Below are 10,572 nucleotides of genomic sequence, written 5' to 3' on the forward strand. Positions count from 1 at the left end.
TAAACAAAGGATAAATGGATGAAACAGCATAAGATTGAGGTGGCTGGTAATAACCCTTCTCTGTTCACAATCTACTTTTTATTGCTTCTGTGACTAATATCTTCTCTTAGCCTCCATCATTTTCCACCTGGGTCATAGGAGCTTCTACTCCCGATTCTTTATGGTTTCTTCCACATGACAGCCATGCTGGCCTTAAAACATACAGGTCACTATTCTGGTTGACCCCTGCAATGGCTCCCCATGTTATCAAAAGTCAACATCTGTACAGTAACCGACAAGGCCGACTTGGCATGTTTCCTTCCTCCTTACCTGACTTCTCATTCTGCATAAGTTAACTTATCCTCCTTTTCCTTGAACATGCCAAGTAAGTTGGAGGTTTTGTTCTAAGCTGCTCCCTCTTTCTATAATCCTTCCCCCATATCTGACTGACAGGTTCCCTCACCTAGTATGGTCTTTACAGCTGTACTTCTATTGAAACCTATCTACTACTTATTTACTAACAAAAGCAACTGCCCACACTGATGCCAGCTCTCCCCTTTGGTCACTATTCCCACAGACCTTATTACCTTATAACACAAATAACAAACACAACCTGCTTCTATTAGCCCCAGGTTTTGGCACAGCTCAGGAAATAGCAATATAAGGGCAGGATAGGGAGGAGAGGAGACCTGATTCAAAGAAATAGGCTTTTAAATGGCAAGTGTAATTAAAGCTGAAGACCACCCACTGCACAAGTAAAATTTCAATTGAAAAAATTCACAATGTTATTTTAAACAATCTTAAAAGAGTCACTTTTGTTCCATACCTAAAATTCAAAAGGCCAATCAAAACCTGAAATTACTGGTATAATTTACCCTAAAGTGATAAATAACATGAAACATGGTACAAACTGCTTTTATTGGTAGCAGTACAAGTCAATAAATATTGATCCCCACAGAACTCAGATTATTTATCAGGTTACTGGTCCACTTAACCAGCTGACTGCTGGGATGACAAATTGAACTCAATCCTGTTTCTTGGGAAATGAAGCCATAACCAGTTGATATATGGCATATGCTGTTCCTGAAAAAGAAAGAACAGAAGAACTTAAACTCTAAGATATAAAAGCATAATCCTAATATTCCAACAAAAAAGTTATAAGGCCAGGTTGGTATTAAGACCACTTTTATAAGAAAATCAAATATTTGAGAGATGCTGGACAAAATTTAAAGTGAATATGTATATATTCACACACATATATATATTTAATCTAATTTTAGTATTAACTAGCTTCTATAGCAAGTGTTGGAAATAGCAGAATAATGTGTCCTTCAATGACGTAACATAACATAAAAATATAAATTTAAAATATTAAAAACATAAAGGTTGGCCCTCCCTGGTGGCGCAGCGGGTTAAAGCACAGCACTGAGAATCTGAAGCCACTTCCGTATGAGTTCGATTCCCGCCTGCCGCCTGCCCCGGAGGAGACCACATGGCGAGCCAGACCTCTCCTGACCCGCCCGCTGCTCCCCTCAGCAGTGTACTTCGTCGATCTGCCTGTTCTGCTCCCCACTCTGTCTCTGGTGAAGCCTCTCACCGCCCCTGAGCCTCTGGCCTGTACCCCAGTTCTGTATGAATAAATAAATCTTTAAAAAAAAAAAAAAAAAAAAACATAAAGGTTATCTTCATAGTAACCTAAGATTGCCTGTGAAATGTTAATGATTCAAAATCCAAACGAGGTCAAAACATACAAGTTTTCCCTAAAGCACATTACCAATGCAAAACCAAGGAAGAGTGGTTAAACTCTGAAAATAAACAAAGTTAAGAATAATACTGGACATTTTTAAAAATAATCACTAGAATATGTAAAAAAAAAAGTCACACTAAGGAGGTGTGAACCTCTTCCGCTAAGTCATACATAGTTTTATAAGTCCATGTTATCTCCAAAGGAAAAGTAAATCAAGTTTAAAAAGAAATAGTCACACTGACAAAAAGAATTTCGGACTTTAGTCTTAAAAATGCCCAAGTGTTACAACAGTTACTTGGCTTAACCCTCCAGAGGGTCTGTCAACCCGCAGCACACAGGTGTTGTCCCGTGTGAGAAACGTCTCTTCACTATATTAAGTTTTAGCAAGGAGGTACTACAGTACAAGCAGGGGCACTTTGTAATTAGGCTCACATCTGCATTTCCCAACAGGTATAATATAAACTTGAATAATTAACATATTTACTTATGTTTTAAGTTAGAATACATCAGAGAATTTAATAGAAATCTACATTGGTGGTACTATCAAAAGGATGAGCACACCATAATCACTCTTTCACTGTCTCCCTTCCACTACCAGGGGGAGCTGTTACTCAAATTCCTAAGTCTGGCTGCATCGTATACTGGTGAGTGAGTCTACCACTAGTATGCTGATCTACCCTATCCCATCAAAGTACTTTACACAGTAAGTTTAAGTACCATTCTGTAGAGGTTTTATTTCTATCACAAACATGTACTTATAGGGTCTAGATGGAAAATATGCTTATATTTTACACCACAGTCAAAATGCTTAAAAACGCCTGCTACAGGGGATGGGGCAGAGTGAATGTCTTGACTCCACTCTGCAGTGAGTAGCACACTCTAAATGCCAACTCATCACAGGATAATCAGCATACTTTATTGGTTTTTAAAACACATGAAAATACTCATATGTCTGTCTCTCATACAATCCTGAATCATGATGTGAAATATTAAAATCTTAGATCTTAAAGACAGAAAGCCTTATGTTTAGTTATTGGCATTGTAAAAAGCATTATTATTATTATTTTCCCAGAAACCAAGCATTTCAAATGTCTTACCACCAACTGTAAGAACCATGGTGGCCCTATACAGAAGGGCATCAGCTACCCCACCCTTTAGATGCACTGGAATTCCATTTTCCTCCTAGGTTGAAAGAAAAAAGGATTCAGATGTGATTTGTTCTCAAGTAAGTTCAAAAGACTAATCCATTTGTATAAAACCAAGTGTGCCTCAAATTAAAATATTTTAAATATTTAAGTTCACAAGCACTATAATAGTCCCAATTCATTCACTACTACCATTACTACTGCTGCTTCTTTGAAAATGATGCCTAAGTCAACATTCTTCTAAAGTTGATTTGAGACCCAAAAAAGAATGAGACACACATGTGAAAGCTATAAAAATAATTTGTTCAGTCATCAACGCACTTATTTTTTTAAAAATCTGTATCACATTTTTAGATTATTCATAGAGAAGAGTTTTCTTTCCTTAAAAAATGGGAGAGGGGGCCCTCCCTGGTGGCGCAGCGGGTTAAAGCACAGTACTGAGAATCTGAAGCCACTTCCGCATGAGTTCGATTCCCGCCTGCAGCCTGCCCCGGAGGAGACCACATGGCGAGCCAGACCTCTCCTGACCCGCCCGCTGCTCCCCTCAGCAGTGTACTTCGTCGATCTGCCTGTTCTGCTCCCCACTCTGTCTCTGGTGAAGCCTCTCACCGCCCCTGAGCCTCTGGCCTGTACCCCAGTTCTGTATGCACAAATAAATAAATAAATCTTTAAAAAAAAAAAAAAAAATGGGAGAGGGGGCCCTCCCTGGTGGCGCAGTGGGTTAAAGCACAGCATTAAGAAGCTAAAGCTACTTCCATCATGAGTTCGATCCCCGCCTGCCACGCAGGTGACCACATGGCGTGGCAGACCTCTCCTGACTTGCCCACTGCTCCCCTCAGCAGTGTACTTTGTCGATCTGTCTGTTCTGATCCCTGCTGTGTCTCTGCTGAATCCTATCACCCTCCACATCTCTGGCCTGTATCCCAGTTCTGTATGAATAAATAAATCTTTAAAAAAAAATGGGAGAGGAAGGCAGCAGCTACTCTGCCCACCTGTGAATATGCTTCTTTCCACCTACTCTCTCCCTCTGCGGGGCAGCAGCCTCTTGCCTGCCAGTGACCTGTACTGTGCCGGGACTTCTCTGCACTGACCTCCCTCAGTGGAGGCCTCTCTCTTAAGGCAGCCTGCCTGCAACCATGCAGGTCTCTCTCTCTGCAAACCTGTCCCTTCCGGGGCAGCTCTTCCTTCCCACTTGTGTCTACGCAAGTCTTTTTCTTTCCTGTCTCTTTCTAATAAACTTATTCTTTAAATATAAAAAAGAAATGGAGAGGAGGGTCGGCACATTGGGTTAAAGCACAGCACTGGGAAGCTAAAGACACTTCATCATGAGTTCAATCCCCTGCAGACCACTTCTGACCTACCCACTGCTCCCTTCAGCTGTGTACTTCGTCATTGGGCCCTGCTCACCACTGGGGAATCCTCTTACCCCCTGCACATCTGGCCTGTACCCCAGTTCTGTATGCATAAATAAATTTTTTTTTTAAATGGAGAGAAGGTTTTGGTTTATAATTCTAAAATATATCCTCGGCACCTAGCCCCACAACTGGCATATAATGATATTTTATGCATCTGTTAAATATAAGCACTTTATTTTTATGTAGTGTATTTATAACAACTTTTGCCATCATTTAAAATTTTATCTGGAAAAAACCATAGATAAAACAAAACAAACAAAAAAGTCACTTACAATATAACTACTTATAAGATAGGCAAACTTCTCTGTTCCACTAGGTCTTTGCTAATGAGAAAACCACCAGTAACGATAACATACATATCTTTAAATATTTTTTACTGTCTTCTAATTTAACACATAATTCCTTAGTACATAAAATACAATTATGCTATATAATGATCTACCACATATCTTTTTTTTTGTCCAATACTATCCTAAAAACCATTCTGTTAGTCCACCTAAACCTAACTTACAACTCTTTATGGCTAGGATATTTAGGACATAGGATATTTAGGTAGCTATAGTTTTCTTTTTTTGTTGTTGTTATTAAAAATCTCATAATGAATAACCTCTTATTTTATATACCGAAGCTACTATTTCTGTAGGAAAGATTTTTAAATGTGGAATTCCTAGATGACAGAGTAATGATTTGTTTTTAACAACTTTAAATACCCCTCAATCTTTTATACCAATTATATTACTACCCAGCATGTATGAAATGACAGCATGTGAATGTACCTATCTCCACAAGTGCTTCCACAAATAGCTAACATAACTTACTGAAAATCTCTCTCAAACTTTCATAAATAGAAAAAAAAAATTAACCTGTGAACTAAATTGCACTTTTATTGATTTGTAGGGTGAGAATATTAAACTTTTATTATATTTAGAAAATTTGCTATTTGTCCCTTGTCTGTTCCAAGAAAATAATTTTTATGTTACAAAATCTTGAAATTTTTCTCCTTTATAATTCCTAGACTTTGTAAAAAATTGCCTAGGAAGACTTCCTCACCTCTAAGATTACAAGAAATATTCCCCCCATGATGATATTTAGTAATAGCAAATATTTGAAATTTGCTGTGTGTGCTTACCACACTCCAAAAAAAAAAAAAAAAGGGCTACTTATGTGAAGTGATACAAATATAAAAATCGAGTGTGGTAATTATTCACAGATACATTGCGTATCATACTATACAACCTTAAAAAAGTTAGGTACTGGCTAAATATATACCAGTTTTGATATATATATAGAAATGAAAGAAAATAGGGACTAAGAGAGAAAGTCTTTGTCTTCTTTTATTTTGTTAAGGAAGTAAGATTTACACCTGTGATTTATCTTTTAATGTACTATAAATATTAAATGTGTGCATATACTTTTCATATGTGTGTATGTATACACACACATATAGCACATATACAGTGGTAACTAGCTATACTTCCTTTAAAATATAGCAATGTTTTTTCCAATATGGATTTATTGTATCCATCTTCTGCAATGTAAAATAGCCCTTTAAACATCAAGTTTCTTCCTATTCTTTTGCTAATACAATATAATCACTAATAATCAGGTATTTCCAAATTTACTTCCTATCTCCACCTTCTCATAATCTGAATATTACAAGGAACAATTTACTGCAAAATATTTTGGTACCTGAAATAGTTTTTGTTTCTCTGGAACTTTATTTTCTAACTGCCTGCGTGAAGCAGTACTTATGGTCCTCTGAGTAATCTGACGAAAAGCCTGAAATGAAAAAAATCCATGTATATAAGACAGATTTAGGGCTTAAAGAAATCTTCAAAACTAATCATTTTCAGTATTGCTGAACAAGAAAGCTGAGAGCTAAAACACATCTAACTAGCCATAACAAAGTCATAAACCAGCATCCAGATTTTACAATTTGTTATCCATCTACTGCTCTTTATATCAATAATACAGTCTGTAGTCTCTAAAGACCACATTCAAGAAACAATAGAGGCAGTTTCCAAGCAAAGAAAAATTTCATGATCTTCACCTGTACTGAAATCAGTAGCATTTCATTAGCATCGAGAAAAACATGACATACAGACATTTCAAAAATAAGGATGATTAGGAAATACATGAATCTCAAGTGTTTTCATTTTATATTCTGTATTACTAAGTCTAATACTTGGCCTCAGAATTAACTAGCATGATTTCTATTTCATTAACACACTTCCCTTGTAACAATTTTCCTTAAAAATCTTTGGGGAAAAATAATTCTTTTTAAAAAGAAATGTGTATCATACATCCACTTGAAACAAATATGAACTCCTCTTTCTAAAATAAGTGTTGATAAGCTACATAAAGCTTTATTACAAAAGCAAACGATCCTTATCTCCTCTTTTTCGCATTTTGTGGTAACTCACAAGCCTCAAAGGGAGTGACGGGGTGAAAGGCAGGCACTGCAGAACCGTTTGATGTAAGCAATACTAAATATTATCAGTCATGACCGCTCAACTTCCAACCGATCAAGTAACTTGCTTTAAAATTACTTTGTGACGCTCGCAAACTAGAACCACTGAGCCTTAAGCCCTTTCAATAACAAAGGATCATCTCTCTCTCAAACTCTTCCTAGTATCGGAATTTCCACCTAAACCTTGTTTTATTCACATCAGAGCTTCTGACCTCATTAATGTCCCACAGGGGTAGGGATGGCGAGTAAGAACTCAAGGTCTAGCTAACCCACAACCCTCCGGTCACCTTCCCAACCATCCCACTCTCCACTTATAACTCAGCGCAACCGAAGGTAAGAATGAATGGAAAGGAACATCAGGCGAAAAGGACGCGGACCAAGGTGACTTCTGATGCCGCCATCTCTCCTGCTAACCCCAAATTCCTAGGCAAGGCTCTTCAGTTGTGGCCCCTAAGCCTTCAGTACCTTTACCCCCACATCTCGAAAGCAAACCAAGAAACCGCTCACCAGCAGATTCCGCAACATCTTGGCTCAGTTACTGCCCACCAACCGCGACAACTGAATACCGGGAACTAAAATCGCCACGCCGGAACCGGAACTACCGGCTGGTCTCGCGCATGCGTCAAAGAACCTGAAAAATTACCAGACAGTACAGGGGTTGTGCTCGTGACCATAGAGAGCGAAAGAAAAGCGCGAGCGGCCCTAAGGGTTTGGTCGCTCTAGCCACCTGGAGGTTTCTCTCGCTGGCTCTCGTTCTTGTTCAGTGCCATTCTTACCCGCAGGATCAGGGAGCTAAGGCTGGGCAAAAGCAAATTATTTTGGTGAGCAGAGAGGCAGGGAGTGACGTGTTACACAATGAGTTAGCTTCGATAATAGTAACGTGGCACCAGATTATCATGAGTGTATTTTGAAAGATAAGTCGTAAACTGAGGAGCCTGTGAGCCATTGATTAGAAGCTGAAGGAAAATTAAACTGCGCAGCTGGATGAAATACAAAACAAGAATAATTCTCTCACACGGTTATAATCAGATTTTTTTTTTTTCCAACGGAGAAACTGTTATGAGGCGGCGTTGTTCCTTGTGCTGAGAATATTCTGTAAAGAGCTGTCTCAGGATACTAATTTTTACTTATTGTACCTGTGGATGCTGCAGAATTTCTCAAGCGAAAAGCATTTCCACAGCCTCCCAAGATTGTAGAAGTTGTTAGCTGTTTTCTGGGTATGGCAACTCTGAAAAGAGGGTGGAAATTTGAGGAACAAGAAATAGGATGAAAAATCTGGACCCAAGTCTTACTGTCTCTGGTGCAGTAGGACATTTAACATAATTGAAGTTGCTAGGTGTAACGAAGGCACAGATATATTATTGATATATTTTGCATCAATCTTGCTCAGTAATTTCACATTACAATTATCTTTATCATCTGTGCTCACACGTGTGTATAAACATAAAAATACTTATTTTTTATACAGCTATTTTTATACAATGAATCTTATCACTTATAAACTCAGTGTTATGTCATTGTCACGTCAAACAAAAAGCTGAGAATATGTGTTCAGCACAGTTGAAATGTGTAGATAAAATCTAGTAACTAAAAATTTTTATTCCTTCTAATCTTTAGCTGGGGCAGATATTTTTAAGAACTTGTTAACATTTGAACTTAGTAACTTGTATGTGCTGTGATTCAACATTTAGTCAACTAGCCTGCAAGCTTCTCAAGAACAGAATTTATGCTTAGTTTTCAGAACAGAATTCTCTTTACTGAACATACAAATATATATTCCCAAATGAGACTCAACCTTTCACTTCAGTTACCATTCTGTTTCTCTTCTTCAAAATAAAACAGATTTCTTTAATGACATCTATTTTCTTGTCCTTTCCTGGGTCCTCTTCTTGGCCTCTACCACTTTTTTTTACATTCATCCCGTAAGAGTTTTCATCCAATTCTATGAAATACCAGTTTGGATTGGTGCCTCACCAGTCTGACCTTTCCCTTTAACTCCAGACTTTTCAAACAGGTTCAAAACGGAATGCTACATCTCATTCCTTATTTCCAACTCTCTGCATTCCAAGATTCATTTTTTTTTTCTTTTGGTCATAACCTATTAACTAGTCCCTTGGAAATTTCTACTGGCTTCACTTTCAAGTGTAATTTTAATCTGACTTTTCATTACCTCCACTACACTACCACTCAGGACAAAGTCTTTGTACCATGCTTGTATTAACTGCAAAAGCCTTTACAATTGGTTGTCTTTGAAGGACTAAATGTATCTGTTCAATCTCATCCACACAGCAATGACCTTTTCAAGAACTTAAAACTCTGCTTTAAAATATTTTGTTAACTCTATATCCTATCACCTAGAATAGTAACTAGCAGAGGAAATATTCTAGTAAATATTGGTTAAATAAATAGTATATTACAGAAAGGATGAACTTATTTAGTATAAAAATTCAAAGTCTTTAATACTCATTATACACCTTTCAAACATTTTTTAGTCCTGGGGCTCCTCCATGTCTCCCCACTTTTGCTCTATTGACTTAGGCTATGCTACCCATACTGTCTTATAAGGTCCTGGGGACTGGGGGAAGACTCCTGAGAAGATGGAGGCTACTTGGTTCCCAAGAAGACGTATTAAGGGGAGTCTCCATAGCAATGCTTACTGAACTAACCTTGTACTTATTCTTTGCTTATAGCAATTGTATGTCTTGACCATCAAGCGATTCCTGGCCCTCTTTTGTTTGTGGCCTAACTGGGCATCCAGAATCGGTTACAAAAAATGTTTAATTGACAACGTTCTCTTAAAAAAGTACCTTAGCATAAATCAAGAGTGTAGATTGCCTTTAGGAATATGAATAAACATGATCAGGATGTGCCTCCTCCTCGTGGGACAGTTTGGAGGGACTTGAAGAAATCGATCTGAATCTAGATTTAATCTGAAAAAGGATTGTTCAAAGGAGGACTTAATGTTTTGCCACTTTATTTGAGACGCTGACTGGAATGATTGATCATGCTGAAAAAATGGGGACGCTGATTGTTTTTGGTGGGTTTCTTTCTATGACCAATATTTTCTTTGTAACATGTAATCACAAAAGTTTTGGTGTAGCCATGGAAATGAATTGTTAAAAGATTTGCTTCAATGCCTATACTGACGAAATCTCACCGCTTGGAAAATGTTTAAATAAAGAACTGCTGAAGTTTTCGACATGAGATACTTGCATCAGCTAGAATGTCAGTGTCTGCCTCAATTGCTCATTTTGCCGATGCCGCCTCATCCTTCGGGAAAAAGACCCCTGACCAGCCGTCAGAGCTGGACTCTGACATCGGCATGGTCTCTGACATTCTATAAATTGTAATTATCCAGATAGAAAAATTTGCCTGGGTATCTGTGAAACTTTACTAGATATTCTCAGGCAAATCTGAAATTTCTTACCAAATTTCTAAATTCAATTTGAGGCCAAATGATTATTTTCAAAATAAGCTCCTTTCCAAAACATCAGGGTGAGTTTCTTTGGGAAAAGTATATGGATGACATAAACAGAGTAACAGGTGTAACAAAATGAGGTGGAGTACATAAGCTATGCAACCTCTATCCTCTGACATATTCCGGATGGAGACTGAAATGCTCTGAAAATCACACTTTCACGCTAACTTATGTGATGACCTCCCTTTTTTTGTATAATCGTAATATCAAAATATTCTGAGCAACCTTCAGCTTACAGTTGGATTGCCCCAGCCTCATAAGGCGCTACCTGGCCCTGAGAAGCAAGTACTGCACTAGGGTGAGAAATTCCTCTTGAAGTCAAAAGTCATTAAACAACT

At 37.9% G+C, this 10,572-nt stretch overlaps 1 protein-coding gene across 1 annotated transcript; it reads right to left on the reverse strand.

Moving 5' to 3' along the window:
* Positions 1-878: 878 nt before the first annotated feature.
* LOC101619650 (cytochrome c oxidase subunit 7A2, mitochondrial) lies at positions 879-7,370 on the reverse strand. The gene is made up of 4 exons (XM_012724460.1): positions 7,264-7,370; positions 5,976-6,065; positions 2,824-2,908; positions 879-1,062 (listed from the first exon to the last, which is right to left on the reverse strand). Exons 1-4 carry the CDS (start codon positions 7,279-7,281, stop codon positions 1,004-1,006), a joined length of 252 nt encoding a protein of 83 aa, XP_012579914.1. The 5' UTR covers positions 7,282-7,370; the 3' UTR covers positions 879-1,003.
* Between the last annotated feature and the right edge of the window lie 3,202 nt (positions 7,371-10,572).

The sequence above is a fragment of the Condylura cristata genome, unplaced genomic scaffold (genome assembly GCF_000260355.1).
Source record: "Condylura cristata isolate star-nosed mole 26May11 unplaced genomic scaffold, ConCri1.0 scaffold00001, whole genome shotgun sequence".
In the NCBI taxonomy this organism is placed as follows: domain Eukaryota; kingdom Metazoa; phylum Chordata; class Mammalia; order Eulipotyphla; family Talpidae; genus Condylura; species Condylura cristata.

Bases quoted from the DNA above. Each gene is read 5' to 3' on its own strand.
- LOC101619650 (XM_012724460.1), bottom strand. The intron at 2,909-5,975 runs GTACCAAAATAT...CTTTCAACCTAG, and splicing joins AGAAACAAAAACTATTTCAG to GAGGAAAATGGAATTCCAGT. The intron at 1,063-2,823 runs GTAAGACATTTG...TTTCTTTTTCAG, and splicing joins CATGGTTCTTACAGTTGGTG to GAACAGCATATGCCATATAT.